Genomic DNA, 21320 nt, shown 5'->3' on the forward strand with positions numbered 1-21320 from the left:
TCGATGTTGCGCCGATCCAAGCCCACCTAACCTACACTTGCCCACTATCCTCCATATGCCTATCCAATGCCCGTTTAAATGCCCATAAAGAGAGAGAGTCCACCACTGCTACTGGCAGGGCATTCCATGAACTCACGACTCGCTGAGTAAAGAATCTACCCCTAACATCTGTCCTATACCTACTACCCCTTAAATTAAAGCTATGTCCCCTCGTAATAGCTGACTCCATATGTGGAAAAAGGTTTCATGGTCAACCCTATCTAAACCCCTAATCATCTTGTACACCTCTATCAAGTCACCCCTAAACCTTCTTTACTCCAATTTTTAAAAATGATGTAAACTTTCAATGCTGCAAGAGTCTGCAAGCACTTGATTGCATAGTTGGCTTGAGTCCAAACAAATGCTAACAAGTTGATGAATAAAAGTCCTGCAGAATAAAACCTTTGTGGGATTGGGTTCATAAACTGACTGATATGACTAAAAACTGAATTTAAAAGGGCATATAGCTGCTGGCACACTAACATTAGTTTCATGTGCTATTTTGATTTAATGGATTTCCAAGACAGTTCTGAGGTTTCAGACTGTCTTTCATAATCTGCTTTACTTCTGGTGTATTTTGCTCTTATTCTGACTGCCTGCTCCTGTCAGCTAATTTTGAATCCTTGCCTTATTTGGAGGAATGGCCAGAAGAAGCAAAGGAATAGCAACAGTCTCATCAAGCAAGATGATCAAACACATTGCACATGAAATGCTCTGTGACTGAAGCAAGCAATTCATAGAAGGCTGTATCTATCCCACTGGTTAATTTCCCTAAAAATGCACTTTCTGGGTCCTGGAAGGGGTGTTCCTCTGCTACTAGCTGATAGGCGGACATGTTGCAGAATGCAAAGAGATGCTGGTTTAAGCATTATATAATGGACATAGGGTTATAGAGTCATATAGCATGGAAATGGGGGCTTTGGCTCAACTCATCCATGCTGACCAGATTTCCTAAACTGAAATAGTCCCGTTTGCCTGCATTTGGCCAATTTCCCTTTTAAACCTTCCCCATCCATGAACCTGCCTAAATGTTTTTTCAATTTTGTAATTGTACCCATCTCGACCGCTTCCTCTGGCAGCTCGTTCCATATACACACCACCCTCTGTGTGGAAAAAGTTATCCCTCTGGTCTCTTTTTTTTTAATCTTTTCCCCCTCACCTTAAATCTGTGCCATCTAGTTTTGGACTTGCCTACCCTGTGAAAAGACTTTGGCTATTCACTCTATCCATGCCCCTTATGATTTCATAAACCTCTACAGGTTACCTCTCAGCCTCCTACCCTGCAGGGAAAAAGTCCCAGCTTATCCAGCTTTTGTTTATGACTCAGTTTCCAGCCTGAAAACGTTTTTACACCCTTTCCAATTTAATAACCTCCTTCCTATAGCAGAGCAACTTGAACTGCACATCTTACTTCAAATGTGGCTTTACGAAAGTCTTGTAAAGTTGTAACATGATGTCCCAACTCCTGTACTCAATGCTCTGACTGATGAAGGCAAGTGTGCTAAATACTTTCTTTGCCACCCATTTCTCAGCTGTGACACCTCTTTCAAGGACCTATGTACTGCACCCCTAGATCTTCCTGTTTGATAATACTTCCAGAGCCCTATCATAAATTGTATAAGTCTTGCCCTGGTTTGTCTTACCAAAATGCAACATCTCAAATTTACCTTAATTAAACTCCATCTGCATTCCTCAGCCCAATTATAGAGTCATAGTCAAACAGCACAAAAACAGACCATTCAATCCAAATAATCCATGCCATCCATTATCCCAACCTAAGCTAGCCCACCTTCCTGCATTGGCTGACATCCCTCCAAACATTTCTTATTCATTTACTTAACCAAATATCTTTTTAAAAGTTGTAACTGTACCAGAATCCACCAATTCTTCTGGAAGTTCACTCCAGAAGTTGAATAAGATCCTGTTGTACTCTTCATTGTCCACCATATCATCAGTTCTGGTCACATCATCAAACTTACTAACCATGCCTCCTATATTTACATTCAAATCGTCTATATAAATGATGAAGAACAGTGAACCCAGCATCAATCCTTGTAGCACACCAATGGTCACAGGCCTCAAACTGACCGACCAACCCTCTAACACCATCCTCTGTCTCCTACAGTAAAGCCGATTTTGAATCCATACGGCTAACACTGCCTGGATCCCGTGTGATATTACTAACTACTCTACCATGTGGACTAGTTGTCAAAGGCCTTCCTAAAATATATGTACACAACGCCTACCCACTGCCTTCATCTGTCTTCTTAATCACCTCTTCAAAAGCCTCGAGTAAATTCGTGAGACACGATTTCCCATGCACAAAGCTATGGAGACTATCCATAATCAATCCTTGCCATTTCAAATACATACAAATCCTGTCCCCCAGAATCTCCTCCAACAACTTGCCCACTACTATAGGCTCAACAGTCTGTAGTTCCCTGGCTTTGCCTTGCAATTTTTTGTAAATATCGGCACAACATTAGCAATCCTCCAGTTTCTGGCACCTTATCTTTGGCTGTTAATGATACAAATATACCTGCTAGGGGCCCGCAATTTCTTCCCTAGCTTCCTATAATATCTTGGATTACATTTGATCAGGCCCTAGGGATTTATCTACCTTTATGCATTTTAAGATCTCCAGCACTTCCTCTTTGATAATGAGGACCTTTTTCAAGATATCACCATTTCTTTCTCCAAATTTCCTAGCTTCCATGTCTTTTACCATAGTAAATACTGACAAGAAATATTTGTTTAGGATCTCATCCATCTCCTGTGGTTCCACACAAAAACCGCCTCATTGATCTTTAAGGGGTCCTAATCTCTCCCTAGCTACACCTCTGGCCTTAACATACTTGTAGAGTCTCTTTGGATTCTCCTTAACCCGATCTGCCAAAGGTATCTCGTGTCTCTTTTTTGCTCTGTATTCCTGCGCTCCTGTATTCAAGGGATTCATTTGATCCCAGCTGTCTATGCTTGACCCATGCCTCCTTTTTCTTGACAAAAGCCTCAATTTCTCCAGTCATCTGTTCCCTATTCCTGCCAGCTTTGCCCTTCACACTAACAGGAACATGCTGGCCCTGAAATCTCGTTATTTTGCTTTTGAAAGCCTCTCAGTTGCTAGATGTCCCTTTACCTGTGAACAGCTTCCTCCAATCAACTTTTGAAAGTTCCTGGCTGATACTATCAAAATTGGCCTTGTTCCAGTTTATAACTTTAACTTGTGAACCAACCTTATCCTTTTTCCATAATTATTTCAAAACTAATAGAATTATGATCACTGGTCCCAAAGTGCTCCCCCACTACCACCTCAGCCACTTGCCCTGTCTTATTTCCAAAGAGGAAGTCAGGTTTTACCCCCTTCTCCTGTACTGTCATCAACATGCTGATTGAGAAAGTTTACCTGAACACATTTTAAAAATTCCTCTCCATCTGAGCTCTTAACACTATGGCAGTCCCAGTCTGTTTGGAAAGTTAAAATCCCCAACTATTACAACCATATTATTCTTAGACCCATCTGCGATCTCCCTACATATTTGGCATATTGAAGCAAAGTTTCAGGGCAGCAAAATTGAACTTCTCCTGAGTGAGACAAAGTTTCCTGCATCTTCCCACAGGGTCTCCAGCATGTTCGACATCCGCTGTTCAAAATTGGCATCCTCCGTTAAATTGGATAGGTCTCGAAAATGAACATTCGGGATCACAATGCTGGATTAACGCATACTCATTCTTTCTGATGCAAGCAGTGCGCCAACTTCTGGTTGCCTGCTAAATTTTCTTTTTTTTTCATGGAATGTAGGCATTCTTGGCAAGGCCAGCATTTGTTGCTCTTGCCTAATTACTCTTCGGCTGAGTGGCTTGCTAGCTATTTTGGAGGGCAGTTAAGAATCAACCACATTACTGTGGCTGTGGAGACACACATAAGACAGCAGATTTCCTTCCCTGCATGTTACGGAGGAGTAGATAGGGTTTTTCAACATGAAAATGATAATTGTATGGTAACCACTACTGGAACTAGATTTAAATTCCAGGAATATTATTTGAATTTAAATTCCACCACCTGCTCTGGTGAGACTTGAACCCATGTCATCCTATTATGAAGCTGAGCCTCTGGATTGCCAGTCCACTACACCACTTTCTTTTCATGTAGCCCAGCACTAAATATTTTGTTGAGCGTTTAGAGTCTCAATAGGAGTCCAAGGTCATACCTCAACATGTAACATTTACACAGGAGTTGCATTCTGCCTGGATCAGATGTTGGAAATATTTGTACAAGAATTTCTGCAAAAGGAAGATACGTGAATGGTAGCACTGCATGCTCCAAGGTCGGTGACATTGCTGATAATGCCTTTGCAAAGTTGCCCTGTTGGGGTGACAGGTCGAAAGAAAAATGTGAGGTTCCTCAGACAAACTTTTTAAAAAATTAAAAATCACACAACACCAGGTTTAATTGGAAGTACTAGCTTTCAAGCAATCACCTGATGAAGGGGCGGTGCTCCAAAAGCTCGTGCTTCCAATTAAACCTGTTGGACTATAACCCAGTGTTGTGTGATTTTTAACTTTTGTACACTCCAGTCCAACACTAGCATCTCCAAACTTTGTAAAAACAGTAGGACCAGGGAACCTTGCTAGTTAATGCCAGATTTTAATCGAGGATAAACATTGACTCACAGAGATACATTTTACTAAAGGTCTGCCAAATGCCAATTTTGGGGCATTTCATGGAAGCTTTCACTCTGAGCTCCAGTGACTTATCTCATGCAATTTTACATGTCTTGGGTATTTGTTTTAAACTGCTCTCTTGATTCTTAATTAAGAAATCTGAACTCAGTATCCAATTTCAGTGATATTTAGATAGTGCAGACTAGCAAACTTCATTGAAAATAATTGACAGATCAAAATCCCAAATGTAGTGTAAGTGTTGAATATGATTCAAAACACAATATTGCAATGAATTGCTTTGATGTTTTGACAATGAACTCATTTTGCTTTTCTCATGCTCCCTTCCCCACCCCTCAGTCCAACAACCACAGTGGTTTCAGCAGAATCTCCTCTGTCTGTGTGGTTCAATGCCATGTCGGCCACTGTGTTTATTCACTTAGCCATCACGGAATCTTGTTTATTTGTGTTATTTTGGAATAGATCAGTCTGCCTTGGCACGAAAATTCACTTCTCTGAGGAATACCAACTGTGCAAAATTAGCACCAGTTCTTTCTGTAGTTCGTGAATGGTGGTGCTCCCAGAGGATAACAATATTCCAAAATACAGTGATACAATTAAAGCATCCATTTTGTCTTTTACTAGTTAAGAAAGAATTACATCGCATTATGTCAATAACCCAATGGAACCAGGAGTTACTAAAAAATGTATTTCTCTGCAGTGTGATCAAACAATGTTAACATTAGTTGGCTTGATGTTCATGAAACTCATTTGTCTATGAATAAGTCTGTTACTAATTACTAAGAAGCATACTATAAGACAGTTCTGTTCACTAGATGTAATGCTCATATGAAGCTATAAATTTAACTGTTATGGTGTTTAAGATAGCCAACTATAGGCAAAATGGTGCAATTTTCATATGTATAAGGATTTTTTGTGTTTTTTTTTAGTTTAAAAAAAGACTAAATGACCTATGCCTGCCATGCTAAGCTACTTTCAATTTTAACAAAACAGTATATTAAATTGCAGTCTGTGATGTTTAATCCTATCACCCTTTTATATACACAAGCATTCACATTGTGTTATAATAATGCACAAAAACTTCCTTGTTATTTATATTGCTTCTGTGAAAATAAAATGGAACAGAAGGTGATCTCACCTTTAGTTAGAAATATGGTCAATAGTGTAAGAAAACTACTAAATATTTTAAAATTGCTACATGGTTGAACTAAAATATGATCATGATTTGAAGCAGGCCAAAGCACTGTGTGATGCTGCCTTCGGGTGGGGGGTTGTGGGTGGAATAGTTATGTAATTTGATCAGTTTGATTTATTATACAATATAGAGCTGAAAAATGTGTTACTGGAATATGCCCAAAACATCGATTCTCCTGCTCCCTGGATGCTGCCTGACCTGCTGCGCTTTTCCAGCACGCTTTTCCAGCAACCCATTTTTCAGCTCTGATCTCCAGCATCTGCAGTCCTCACTTTCTCCTAGTTGATTATACAATATAGCAATGTTTATGCATCTCAACATTTACATACCAATTAAGGGATTGTAATGTAATAGCAAACTGTTACACATTAGTTTTACATTGACCACTGTCATTGAAGTTATCAGTTAAATCCATCAGGTGTACAGAGACATCAACTTTATATAAATTGCTTTATTTTTCAAACTATATTAAGGGCAAGCACAGGTTTTCAGGTATGGCATTACTGAATGTGTGGTAAGGTACCACAAGCTATTGGATACTGGCACAAGCATTGTCAAGTGAAATTGTCATTTGGGAGGAAATAAAGGACGGCTAAATATGAAAACACCCAACTGTATAAAATCCCATGAGATTTACTACAGGTCTCATTATAAGTAATCTATTTCCTGTCTCATCTTTCTAGACCCCTTACTTCTGGACTTCATATAAATGGCCTGCAACAGAACTTGATTATGGTAAGTGTACATTCAGTTTGTAACTAAACATAGCAGACTTAATTCTAACAGAAGTTTAAAGCATACCTTTTCAACTAATGTTCATTGTTACAACTTTAAAGTGCACTTCCAATAATAACTTGCATTTATATAGCACTCTTCATTTAAATAAATAAAATGCTTTATGTGGACAGAAGGTGACAATGAGTGAAAAAAGAGATTTGAGGAAAAAGATTTTAGGAGTCAAATTCTAAATGTGCAGCAGTGGGGCAAGGATCAAGGGAAAACTGAGAAATGGGTAGCACTGGTAGTGGTATATTCTAATCCCAGAAGGGTGCAATAATTGGAGTAAAAAATCATTTTACAGCGGTTTTGAATACCATGTATTTTTCAAAGATGGATGTATCCTTTATTGAGTGTTCTAAGGTACAACATAAAATTGAACAGGAAAAATCAAGGTCCATTCAGTTTATAAAAGGAATATTCTGATTGTCAAGTATTTTTCAATTAAAATAAGATATTTTAACATTTAAGAAATATTGCTGAAAAAAGACACACTTTGTTTTATGAGGACAGTTCACAAGAATTCTAATTCAAGGGGAAAACCAACATTACATGAGAGTGATGTTAAATCCTTCTAAATATAATTCCTTCTGTGATGTGATCAAAGTCTTGGAAAACCAAACTTTGCAGTAGGTTGTTATGGAAAATTAGATCTATTGGGCAGACTCAAAAGATCTTATATTTTGTTTTTGTGGGACATAACATCATGAAGATGTAACACTTTCAATCCTCTAAGCTACCACATTATATCTTGTGAATCTTTTGCTCTTTAGCTATATATTTGACTAAGAAGAACATAAAGAGGCAGGGAGACTTAGTTGACTATGAGAAGGTAAGAAAACAATATCCTTAACTTGAATTTGAGCAGCATCATTTTCTTTGTCACAAATATTTGTCTTTTGTATGTGTGTGGCTATTGTCACAATTTTATTAACTGTTCAAAAAATCTCAATGGTGTAGGCATTATAATTCAGGAAAATTAAATACATATTGAAAGATGAATCAAGTATGAATATCATTCAAAATATTGCTTATAGCTAAGTTTTTGTCAAGTTGGAGCAGAAACACAGTTTACCCATTGTGCTCTAAATGGAAATTTTATGTGGAAATTAGTGCAGCTAACAGATGTTCTCCTGAAATTAGGTCACTAAAATGAGAACGTATAACTATTACGTTACACTCTGCTGTCTTTATCTAGAAGCCATTCATCCCTGCTTTGGGTGGAGCATGTTCCTAAATAACTGTCCAGTTACTGATAGTCAGGCACATATAAATTAAAGGCAAAAGCTTTCTAAGCCTGAATAAAGGAGAAACATTTTTAGAATGGAAGGAGTAGTTAATAAAGTATACAACATCCTAGATTTTATTCATGGGTCACAGAGTACAGGAGAAAGGAGGGTATGCTGAGCCTGTATAAAATCCTTGGTAGTCCTCATCTGGAGTATTGTGGACAGTGGTAGCTCCTGTCTGTGGATGCTCTGAAGAGAGCGCAGGAGAGGTTTAGGAAAATGATTCCAGGAATGAAAAGCTTCAGTTATGAAGATAGATTGGAAGTGTTTTCCTTGGAAGGAGAAGGCCAAGAGGAGATTTGATAAATGGTTGCAAAATCATAATGAAGTTGGATAGACTGAATAGGAGGAAACTAACCGCTTTCATAAAAGGATTGAGAACAAGGGCACAGATATAAGCTAATTTCAAAATAAATAAATTGATGTGAGAAAACACTTCTCACACTGAGTAATTAGAGACTGGAACATACTGCCTGGAAGAATGGTAGTGGCAGGTTCAGTTGGAGCATTCAGGAGGATATTAGGTTATAATATACGTGAAAATGAATGTTCAGGTTTAGAGGGAAAAGTCAGGAGAATGTCATTGAATCATTATGATCATTCAGAGAGCTGGTATAGACACGATGGGCCAAACCACTCTCTTCTGCCTCATAACAAATATTTCTTCGCATTGATATTACTTTCAATACCCTCATCTCCAACAATATTTGTACTATTGTCCATCCCTGTTATTTCCTCTAGAATGGTCGTCAGCTTCACTTGCTGAAGTCTGAAGGTTATCAACAGGAATGTACCTAGTGAATAACTGGTTCACCCATACAGCATCAAACCCAATATGAGGACATAAAATTCTTTTCAGCCTCATTCAGCTCTGACAAAAATGTTCACAACATTAGTAATATAATGGAAAACTTGTGTTCTTTATTACCAACTACCTGCTTAAACTCCTTTACTCTGCACCTTACATCCACATCTCTAACAAGCACCAAGGAGCGAATATGGCAGCATATTCAATAAAGAACTACCCCTCAATTTGACTAACTTTCAAAGTATCGTTGCATTTTCATTGCTAATTGAATGTCAGAATTTGCCAGAGTTGGGTTCTGTTCTGGCCTTAAGTGTCAATCTAATTGATATTAGCCTTCAATATGTACAATTATTGTCTAGTTATGGTGAGACTAAAGTGACCAGAAATACCTATGTCTTATTTATCACCTGAAGATAGTACAGAGCCATAGCTGATTAGTGTAGACCTGATTAATAAAGGTAATTTTCCGATGAGCATTGCTCGTCTGTTGTGTATCTCAGAGATTTGGGCACGTGGTACAAAAGAAATTGTGTATAGTATGTGCTTGAATTTCCGATCTGAGCTCCCAGAGGGGAGGTTCAGTGCCACTCACACAATGGCATAAAATTACCTTTGAGTCAATTTATTCAAAAATTGAATTGAATATTTAACTAAAGTGTGAGGAAAGTACAGACTTCTGGAATTTCCTATCAGTAATGTAAATAATAATTTATTTCTCTGGTTATTCATTTGTTATGTTATTTTGGTAATGAGAAGACATTTACATATAAAACAAAATAGGTCACTTCATCTTTTGTCAACTGTTTTATCACCTCTAGGGAATACCCGTCTCTTTTTTAACTGTACCTTATCTTCTGGAAACAAGCTGCAAGCCTATCCTAAGCTCTCTAGAGAAGGACGTGTTCATAATGTTGAGTAACCTCCCTTTGCATTCTAGTTGTACAGTGTAATTGGGCACATGTTCACAAAGGATCACACTGTTAGCAATACCAGGACTATTTCATTTTAAATCAAAAGCAGTACACAACTGCATATGCATCATTTCTATCCAAACAGGCTTTGATTTAGAAAATAATTTTTTAAATCCCTTTCAAAATGTTTAATTCCTACAGGACAGTTACAATCTACTGCACAAGAGGATCAATCATACTTGGGATTTTGTGGTAATGCAAGCCAGAGAACAGCTCAGGTTAGTCCACTGTTTATGCTTTATACTATGCCTGTTTGTACTGTACATGTAGTTCTAAATGATATTTTTATAAATTCTACCTACTTTTAGTTATTGGATCAGATTTTGTGAAAAATGCTAGTAGAAAAGCTTAATAATTGTATTTTATCAGCGTAAAGGTACATTGGTTTAGTGTATACAAAATACTTTAAACTGGAATAGTTACAGATTTATTGTTGTGCTTATATTGATGTGTTTAGCATGCAGGTTTAACATGTCATTGCTATGAATAATTAAGGAACATATGGTAATCCATAACACTATAAATAGATGCAGAACTATAGAGGCGTAACTCAATAACAAAATATTAGGTAAACTACATTTTGTATGCTTTGCATTTGTTTAAACAAAATAGAGTCAAAAATGTAAAGTCCTAAATTATTTGATACATGTTTAAATTATCATTGTGCTGAGTCTTTTTTTTAAATTTTCTAATATTGTACTATGTGTCTCTAAAATTATGAATAATCTTGGTTCAAGGCTAAAGTTTTTAGATGTGTATGGCTGTGTAAGATGAAGAATACATTCCGATGTGGCATATGTTCACTTTGCTCTGCTCTGTACAATAACGTTCTGTCAAAATTGGCAAATAGTTTTTGCGATTTCTTGTATCTGCTGAGGAGAGTGAAAGGGAAAAAGAATTGGCAGCAGGGGGGATTTGTGGTTGCACATTAGGAGAAAATTAAAAATCATCCTGCAGGATTGTATTAGAGAATCTGTGCTTTGGAACATCATTGTGCAACAGTGTGATTGCAGGATCTGATCCAAGAAAGTGAGAATACATCTCGTCAGAAAATTCTGTTTTCAAGGGGATTATTTTTCAGAGTTATGAAAGTTGTACCTGAGGAGAAAAAAGCAGTAGATTCGCCTGCTAATGCTTAAATAATGAAGTGCTTCCTATTAACACAGTGCCGATCAGAAGTCAGACTTTCTTTTTATGCCCTACAGCACTGTAAGAAAATAGGGTGGCTAGCAAACAATCATCTTTGCTGGGGTCTGGGATTTTGAATTATGAAACTATTGTGGTTGCTGCTTACTAAAGCAAGAAATCATATCACTGACCAGATAAATCAAGATGTTTGCTATACTTTCTGGGTCCAAGTAGTTTTCAATGTAAATATTGCTATTTGGAGATTTCTGTGCATTGTAGACTTCCGTTCAAATAACAGTTATATGAAGGTGATTTTTGTTACATCAAAGAGAATAGATTCTGTTACACCATTGAGGACTGGAACACAAATATTATGTAATGATCTTGCTGTTGGTATTTATTATTACCAGTTTAAACCCAATAAATATTGCCAAGTTCGGTATTTTATTCTTCCCTCCTGTTTTATTGCAGTTTGCTGCTTTCATCCTGATTTTCCTTTTGCCAGTGGGACATGAGGGCAAATAGTGACAGATGGCCGATCCAGCTTGGGTGTCACGTGGTCAGGGTAGAAGTGACTTCAACGTTTATTTTATTTGTTGATGCAGGGAGTATACTAGTCTCATTATTTTTATTGTTGATGGACAGAATGTTTTTCTTTATTTTATGGGTTTTTTTTGTTTTAAAAACAAGGAAGCAGCAACTTATGACATCACAGTAGTAAGGCATCAAGTCACAAAATGCCACATTACTGTCTTCCCCATTTATAGTTGATTTGGGGAGGAATTGAGTGAAGGTTTTCACTGTAAGCAAAAACTGTAAGTGTATTATATATACATTAGATATCACATTCACTTTTAAAAAGGCACAGAATTGCTTAATGATACATTGAAAGCAAAGCAGAAATGGAAGGATTGTGACAAACTTTACAGCAAGTAAGAAGAAGAGACAAAACAAAGGTCTATACCAAGTAGATATGCAATACCACAGAAAAAAGATGAGGGAATAAATTAGACAATCCAGAACAAACAGCATGAATTATGTTGCACAATTAACTGCTTAGAGCAATATGGAAAACATACCAACTTCTTATTTCCCACTAGCTTGAATGATTTCTGTGTGGGCATTTACTGCTAATTTTGTTGCTCATTGGCTGTGTGCATCATTAGGCAATTTAAACTCATCGCTTGGTAGCATCGGTTAGAGCCGGCCTCTCAAGCAGTGCCGTCGGATAACTAATCTTTTCATTGTTGAATGCACAAGTGCGAAAATAGATTTTTCCACCATGGTGGCTCAGTGGTTAGCACTCTCAGCGCCAGGGATCCAGGTTTGATTCCACCCTCAGGTGACTGTCTGTGTGGAGTTTTCATGTTGTCTGTGTGGGTTTCCTCCAGGTGCTCTAATTTCCTCCCACAGTCCAAAGGTATGAAGATTAGATAGATTTGACCATGCTAAGTTATCTGTTACATTCAGGGACATGCAGGACAGATGGGTTAGGCCTGTTAAATGCAGGGTTATAGTGTTACAACATGGTGTAAACTCCCTGACTTAATTTAAACCATCAACACAAAAGATTTATCCCATGTATTAATCTGTGAAAATGCAAGAGGCCAAGACCTATTTAAAGTAAAAATTAACAACTTTATTTCTTAAATTATAACTGAGAATAATTAACTAACAACTACTTACAACTTCTTCCTCTAACCTATCTTTTACTTTCCCTCTACAATACTGGTCCGATAAAAATCCCTATTAAGATTTACAAAACGAAACTTCTTATCTCAAAACCAGGCAACTTTCGGTTCTTCTCTGTATTCCTGTCGTCTTTTCTTGGGGATTCTGCTTCACGGGTTACTGATCGATAAAGGTACCTTTAAGAGAGTTATTTTTCAGGCAGTCTGTACATGCTAGTGGCTTGGCAGTTGTCCTTCCAACTGTTCAATTTTCCCCAGTCCTATACCCCCAAAACATCAGATTGTGTCATTGGCTTTTAAGATTGTCAGTAGACTGGAGTTTGTTTTTTTTTTGGGGGGTATAATTTAAACTGATTGGCCTAATTCAAATCTGTATTTGTCTCCAGGCAACCAGTTACACTAACTGATGGACAAAAATGTTACATTATATCTTTTTTCAGAAAGCTTGGTGCTGTCAGGTAGTTCTGTTGCTTTTAACTCTCTTAAAGATACAGTACACCCACATCTTCATAACAGTAGGAATAGGGTAGAGGGGTGGGTCTTTGGAGGGTCAGTGTGAACTTGATGGGCTGAATGGTCTCCCACACTGTAGGGACTCCATGTTTCTGTGTTGGGAGGGATAGTACAATCCTGTGACCTAATGGTGCTGGACTTCTCTGTGCTCCTTAACGTTGTTTGTAGGGCCTCTAGCAAAGGCCTCAAGCAAAACTATAGCCAGAGCAGGCCCTGGAATTCACACAAGCAGTGAATCAGTGATTGATTGCAATGGAAAATGGATCAGTATGGGAAAGAGGCTTTTGAAGGTTGGGGGTGGGGAAGTGGTGTTGACAGAAGGAAAGATGATGGAGACTTGTGGCAAATCAGTCAACTATGAATGGCTCCTGGTTAATGGTCACAGATGGTTTGAACATTCAGTAAGTGGAAGTCCTTCAATTAAGAAATCTTGAAGGGGTTTACAGTACATCCATCAGTGATTTATCTGTGCCATACGAAATGCATCCTATATTTGGAGAGGCCAGAAACAGAATAGAACAATCATACTGCCTGAATAGGATAAGCTCCTTCGCTGTTGGAAGACAAATGTCAGTCATTCAACAAGTACATGCACAAAACATTGAGTGGGTGTAAAATAAAGTGATTTGCCTAAATGTCATGCAGCCCTTGCATGGTTGCAGATAGCAACATCCTGCAGAAGCATTTGCACATGTGCCACTGACCTCACCGCACTCTGAACACCGTGACCACAGCAGCAATGCGTGACCCCCATCGAGGTAGAGGGGAGGCTGGGGTGAGACAGAGATGGAGTCAGTCTGTGAAAGGGGCCTTCCCAGAGCCTGGAGGCCAGGCTTGGAACTGCTGCTTGGGATTTGGGTGAGGAGCGGTGATGGGAAGCAGCGGTGGTGGGTGGTGAATCTGAAGTAGGTTTCATCACCAAACATAGCACCTCGGTTATAGAAAAGGACCCCTACTTGGATTGCTGGGCAAGTGTGGTGAAGGAATGGCAGCAAGAGCCAAGCACCAGGGAGGGGAGCTATATGACACCTCATGTTCCATACAGAATATTAAAATAAGGGGACTGTTTCCTGCTAGAAGAAGACATAATCATAGAATCCCTACAACGCAGAAATAGGCCAATCGGCCCATTTGCATCTGCACCGATCCGCCAAAGAGCATCGTAACCAGACCCAGATCCCCGCCCTTTTCCTGTGAACCTGCATTTCCTATGTGTAATCCACCTATTCTCCACAATCCTGGACACTATGGACAATATCGGGAATCACTGCAGTGAGGGAGGGTCCCAGAGGACTGGGAAATCACTCATGTACCCCCCTCCCTCTTTTAATAAGGGAGTAAGGCAAAAGACAGGAAATTACAGGCCGGTTAGCCTGATCTTGGTTATTGGTAAGATTTTAGAGATTGTGAAGGATGAGATTTCTGAATACTTAGAAGTGTGTGGTTAAATAGGGCAAAGTCAGCATGGTTTCATCAAGGTCAGAATTCTTTGAGGAGGTAACAAGCAGATTAGATAGAGGAGAACCAATGGATGTTATCTTCTTGGAATTCCAGAAGGCCTTTGTCAAAGTGCCGCACAGGAGGCTACTGAGTAAAATAAGGGCCCCATGGTGTCAGAGGCAAGGTGCTACCATGGATAGAAAGCAAAGTAGGGATAAAAGGGTCCTTCTCAGGTTGGCAGCCGGTGACTAGTGGTGTTCCGCCAAGGTCAGTGCTGGGATCACTACTTTTCACTTTATACATTAACGATCTAGATCAAGGAACTTGAAGGCATTCTGACTAAGTTTGCAGATGGTACAAAGATAGGTGGAGGTACAGGTAGCATTGAGGAGATAAGGAGGCTGCAGAGGGGTTTAGACAGATTAGGAGAGTGGGCAAAGTGGCAGATGGAATACAACATGGGAAAGTGTAAGGTGATGCATTTTGGTGGGAAGAATAGAGGCATAGACTATTTTCTAAAAAGGGAGAAAATTCAGAAATCTGAAGTGCAACGGAACTTGGGAGTCCTAGACCAGGGTTCTCTTAATGTTAACTTGCAGGTTGAGTTGGTAGTTAGGAAGCCAAATGCAATGCTGGCAATTATTTTGACAGGACTTGAATATAAAAGCAGGGATGTGCTTCTGAGGCTTTATAAGGCTCTGGTCAGATCACATTTAGAATATTGTGAGCAATTTTGGGCCCAGTATCTCAGGAAGGATATACTGGCTTTGGGGCAGATCCAGAGGAGGTTCACAAGAATGATCCCAGGAATGAAAAGCTTAACATATGAAGAACGTTTGAGGACTCTGTGTCTATACTCAATGGATAGAAGGATGAGGGGTGATCTGATTGAAACTTACAGAACACTGAACAACCTGAATAGAGTGGATGTTGGGAAGATGTTTCCATTGGCAGGAGAGACTAGTAGCCGAGGGCAGACCCTTAGAGTAAAGAGAGAGGACGCTTTAGAACAGCAATGAGGTAAAAACCTCTTCAGCCAGAGGGTGGTGAATCTTTGGAATTCATTGCCACAGAAAGCTGTGGAGGCCAGGTCATTTAGTATATTTAAGACAGAGATAGATAGGTTCTTGATAAGAGGATCAAAGGTTACAGGGAAAAAGCGGGAGAATGGGGTTGAAAAACTTATCAACCGTGATTGAACAGCAGAGCAGATTCAATGGGGCTGAATGGTCTAATTTCTGTTCATATGTCTTATAGTCTTATAGTCTTAATTTAGCATGGTCAATCCACCTAAACTGGACATCTTTGGGAGGAAACTGAATCACCTGGAAAAATCCCAAACAGATATTGGGAAAACATGAAAACTCCACACAGGGGTAGCCTGCGGATGGAATTGAACCTGGGTCCCTGGTGCTCTGAGGCAGCAGAGCTAACCACTGAGCCACCGTGCCACTAACAAAATCCCTTGTGTTGTAATGTATACTCTAGCAGTTTTGACTCCTGGTTGTGAAGCTGCAGAAATAACACAGTAATTATCGTGGAGATTACAATGCACCACTTCCACAGAAACTATTTCCTCAGAACTTCCAGCAATGCCATCTTTGAGCCTGGTAGCTGTTCCTGGTTACTCAAGAATGACATAGAGCATCTCGATGTGCAACCATATGCTCTTCGAGCCACTTAGTAGTGGTATTTGCAGCTTATTAGCCAGTATAAAAATCCTCATGGCTACTGCAAATCAGCAAGTGGCAAACAGATTGAGTGACAGTAACTTTCACAGCCACAGGCAGAGCTGTGTGAAAAAATGTTCTTGACTGCAGGACACCATCCTGGTGTTGTTCTGCTCTTGGCTCTTGCACAAGCCTCTTCCTGAAGATCATCACACCGTCTGTAGAGTCTGTAAATCTTTCAAGGGCCTGCTTACTATTACTACCACTGATCCAAATATTTCTCAATAACTGCAAGAGCCCCCTTGCCACTAATCTGTCCTGTCCTCTTAAATTGGGAACAATGGAATATTCATTTAAAATGAGCCTGCGCCATGAATTCACAACTTAAGTTTTCTTTTCTTTAGTTCCAGCTGTCTCTCTCAAAAGTTTCTTTGGACAATGTGGTGCAGTGTGTTGAATTTTATCAAAATATTGCACTGTCTTGGTTTCTCTTTTGCACTGTAATGAGATATCGCCTGCAATTTTCCACCACTCTGGTCATTATGTCTGCACTATGCCCCCATGGTGCACTCTTACAGTATCTCACCTTCAGGAGCAGAGTAAATGCTTACCACAGCCTGGGTCTTTGGGGATTTATGCAGTTGGCGCCATATTTAAGTTCTGGTTGTGCACCAGGCAGGAACTGCCACTCCTGTTGTGTTGTTGCACAATTCTAAAGCACATGGCTGATTAAGGGAAACCGGTACCCTGCTTTGCCAATTTGGAGCTGGATGGCAGGTTGAGCAGATGGTGGAAAAGAGGGCTATCCTCTTTGCCCAGGACCACCAGAGGAGTCTACAGGATCAGACTCTGCCAGCCTGGTCAAAATTTGCCATCCAGATCATTGTGCATCACCTCCCATTTCTCTGCATTAAACTTCATCCATCACCTAATCGCCTACTGCAATATGTCAAAGTGATGTTCTACACTGTCCTTAGGGTTTAAAACCTCAAGTTTTGTGTTGTCAACAAACATTTGTAATTGTCCCCTGCATACCAAAATGTAGATCATTCATAAATTTATGGAAAAGCAAGGCTCCATATATCAATTCCTCAGGAACTCCATTACAAACCTTTACCAGCCTGACTTTCAAAAAATACCGTTAACCATTACTCTGTTTCCCACTCCTTCAGACAATTGTTTCCACTTTTCCACTGCCCTTTTTATTCAATGGTCTATAATTTTCCTCAAACGTAAAACAGAGAACTGCGGATGCTGGAAATCTGAAACTGAAGACGGGTCACTGGGCCTGAAACATTGACTCTGCTTTCTCTGCACAGATGCAGCCAGATGTGCTGAGTTTCTCAGGTTTTTGTATTTTTATTTCAACTTTCGTCAGGAGTTTGTTGTGTGACACTGTATCAAATGCCTTTATCAAGTCTGCGCTGTATATACCACATCAATAACTTTCCTCTCATCAACCTTCTCTGTTACCTATTCAAAAAAACTCCAGCACATTAAGTTAGACACGATTTTCCCTTAACAAATACATGCTGACTCTTTGAAATCAATCCACATTTTCCCATCTATTAACTCTACCCATCCCACATAATTGTCTCGAATGGGTCCCCCACCGCTGAAGTTAACTGGTCTGTAATTGGGAAGGAAATCTTTACAACTTGTTTTGAACAGAAGTGTAACACTAGCACCATTTCCAAAACCAGGGAAAATTGAAAGAAAATTAGGTGTGCCTCTGCAATTTCCACTTTAAATTCATTAGTTACGCTTGTGCTCTCATCTCATCCGGTCCCATTGCCTTATCAAATTGACATACTGACAGTGTATCCAATGCCGCCTCCTGATCAATTTGAGACTTTCTGGTGACTGGGTTTCCTTCTGTCACCATGGCGTGGGCAGGATCAGGCTTAGAGGTAAACACTGATGCAAACTATTCATTTAATATCTCAGCCATGCCTCTTGCCTTGATGTTTAAGTCCCCTTTTTGGTCCATTATTGGTTCAATTCCTCTTTTACCACCCATTTCCAATTGATATGTTTATAGAGGTTTTTAGGATTACCCTGAGATGTTGGAAAATGCTGGACAAGATGGAGGCTTGAAGGTGAAAGTGGTGAGTTAAGCCACCAGGTACCATCGCTCAGATCCTAATTACCTGAACTGGTGACAATCTCGTTTCTCTCTACTGCATGGAAAAAAGGCAAAATGGATATAAATGAGGTGAGAATGCATAATAACGAGATGCCTTTTGCAGCTTACTGGTGAGATTTTTGTCTTGCCGGTAAGGTTTTGGCAGGAAAATTAGACTCTTCTTTTCTTAACCTCTTGAATCTAACTTTTCTGATCTGGTTATATTGTACCAACTGATTCGCCCTTGTCCGTGGTGTTCAGGAGCTGGGCAAACTCCACCCAGTCAAGACTGACCTCCCCACAACTTTAACATCGCTGAAGTCGGACACGGAATGTCCAGCAACCCACTCCTCATTAGGGAATATCCAAGATGGCAGTCACATCACTGGAGTGCATACTGCCCTTTCAGACTAATTGATGTCCACACACACTCAAAGGCAAAATACACAAGTGCTGGAAATCAGAAATAACGTGCTGGAAATGCTCCGCAGATCCAGCAGTGCCTGTGGAAACAGTCAACGTTTCTGGGCAGTGAATGTTAAATCTGTTTTTCTCCTCAGATATCGCTCTGTCTGACCTGCTGAGTTTTTCCAGCAACTCATAATTTTATTCCACGCTGTTTCAACTTCATTAGATGGGTCTAGAGTCCAATGGAATTCTGGTAAGTTCAATTTCATTTTGGTTTTTAGTAGTCCGGTGAGAATGGCTTGTGCTTCCTAGCCCCATGTTTCCCCCACCTCTTGGCCCTCAGCTCGAATCAATAACTTTTCTGATACCCTCGCCACTTGCGTTGCAGTGGATGGTCATGGAAGTGAACTGACTTCTCCCTCCTCACTGACGATGGAACCTTGCTGCCTAGTCTCAGGACAGAATCCGTATTTCAGCGTACCATGTGCTTGCAGAGAAAGCCACATATTGAGATCAATAATCTCAATACCAGCCCTGAGTTAAATCATAGCAACACTGTCTCCTGATAGGTAAACCAGAAGAATTACCTCATGTGACAGTAGTTCTTTCATAACTGAAATGGCTGAAATTATACGGGTGGAAGACCCATAACAGTGGAGGACATACCTTTTGAAAGCACAGTTCAATGACACTATCCCAACATCTAGAGCGCTATTACATTGAAAGACAGTAGTGATCAATTGCACAAGACAGATGATACACAAGTTAGAATTTGTAGAATTAATGTTGGCTGACATTCTATTACAGTTCTTTCAGAGACTCCATCTTTCAGTGAACCTTTTGTCTTTATTGAAGTAAAATTGAAAGGTCCCATGGCCTTAGTTGAAGAGCAGAACAGTTTCCCATCCTGTTCCTGTGAATATTTATCCCTCCATAGTTAGAATGTAACTAATCTTGTTACTGAAGAAACTGTACCGAGATAACTTTGTACCTAAGATGGTGCTGCAAGTACAACTTATAAACTTGTACATGTGACAATAAAGCTAATTCTACTTCTAATTCAACAAATTCTAATTCAATATCAACAGAACAATTTTACCCAGTCCTTAACCACAGTGTTGAATTTGGAAACTTGATGTGCACAAATTGGATGCCATATTTACCCACATGACATCAGCACCTACGCTACAAATGTGCCTCCATGGATGTGATGTTCTTTGGGATATCCTGAAAATGGACCTCCATCGTCAGACCACAGCGAAACGACGGTTGGAGGAAGAACGCCTCATCTTCCGGCTAGGAACCCTCCAACCACAAGGGATGAACTCGGATTTCACCAGTTTCCTCATTTCCCCTCCCCCCAGCCTGTCTCAGTCAAATCCATCAAATTCAGCACTGCCTTCCTAACCTGCAATCTTCTTCACGACCTCTCCGCCCCCACCCCAGTCTGACCTATCTCCCTCACCTTGACCTCTTTCCACCTATCACATTTCCGACGCCCCTCCCCCAAGTCCCTCCGCCCTATCTTTTATCTTAGCCTGCTGGACCAACTTTCCTCATTCCTGAAGAAGGGCTAATGCCCGAAACGTCGATTCTCCTGTTCCCTAGATGCTGCCTGACCTGCTGCGCTTTTCCAGCAACACATTTCCATCTCTGATCTCCAGCATCTGCAGACCTCACTTTCTCCTATCCTGAAAATGGCCCAATATAAACACCAGTTATTTTTGCAGAGCACAGTGTTGCATGTATTCATCGGGACTTCACTCAGTAAAAGTAGAGAGTCTAATTTCACATGCATAGACATCCACCAAGAGGTCACCTTTGCAATGATAAACACATGAAAATCTTCTTATATTACGTCAATACTGTTAATATGTTTGGGGTGCATCAGATGTCTCCTATGTCAGACTAATGGATAAGCAAAGGCAGGACCCAACAGTTAAAAGAGAGCCAAATTGAATTCATTGGTCTTGAAAGTTGTAGGTTCCATGCCTATTTTACGGGCATAAAATGGAGATTTATGTGGATGGAGTACAGGTGCATAGGATGGGAAGTAAGCCCCTAGTTGAGTCCCTATCCAAAATCTATTTGTATCTGGCTACATCATGTGTCTTTACTTGCCATTTCTCATCCCAAGCTTGGATATTGGTTGGATCTTGCATTACGCTTCATTGCTTCAGTGTGATAAGAGTTGAAAATAGAACGGAAAGTTGTAGAATTGTCAGCACCCCGCCCCATATCTGACCTTAAGAATAAAGGAAAAGTGATCAATGACATAGATGGAGACAGTTGATTGGAGAATGTTACATGGGGGGTTTCTGCAATGATATCCTAGGGTGTGGTGATTGGCCCTACAAACAAACATTGTAACTTTCCCTTGCCTCATCAATCACTGCTACCTCGGAGGGTGTTCTGCTTAGAGTTGTAATAAAATGCTGTTAACATGCAGCCAATGACCTGATATGCCTTGTTAACCGCCTCATGTTGGCTGAATGTTTCTGTGGTAATGTATTGATGAACTAAATTTGTGGGTGAGGAATATCCAGAAAACAAAGGTTCTGCTGGAATTTGACATAAGTCCACACC

General features: G+C 39.9%; 1 protein-coding gene across 1 annotated transcript in view; it reads left to right on the forward strand.

Moving 5' to 3' along the window:
- rgs11 (regulator of G protein signaling 11) overlaps positions 1–21320 on the forward strand; it is a 150122-nt gene that overhangs the window by 36953 nt on the left and 91849 nt on the right. The window contains exons 5-7 of the mRNA XM_043711561.1: positions 6598–6649; positions 7465–7523; positions 9901–9977. Coding sequence (XP_043567496.1) covers positions 6598–6649; positions 7465–7523; positions 9901–9977 — 188 coding nt within the window. The remainder of the gene's footprint in view (positions 1–6597; positions 6650–7464; positions 7524–9900; positions 9978–21320) is intronic.

Source organism: Chiloscyllium plagiosum, chromosome 21, assembly GCF_004010195.1.
Source record: "Chiloscyllium plagiosum isolate BGI_BamShark_2017 chromosome 21, ASM401019v2, whole genome shotgun sequence".
In the NCBI taxonomy this organism is placed as follows: domain Eukaryota; kingdom Metazoa; phylum Chordata; class Chondrichthyes; order Orectolobiformes; family Hemiscylliidae; genus Chiloscyllium; species Chiloscyllium plagiosum.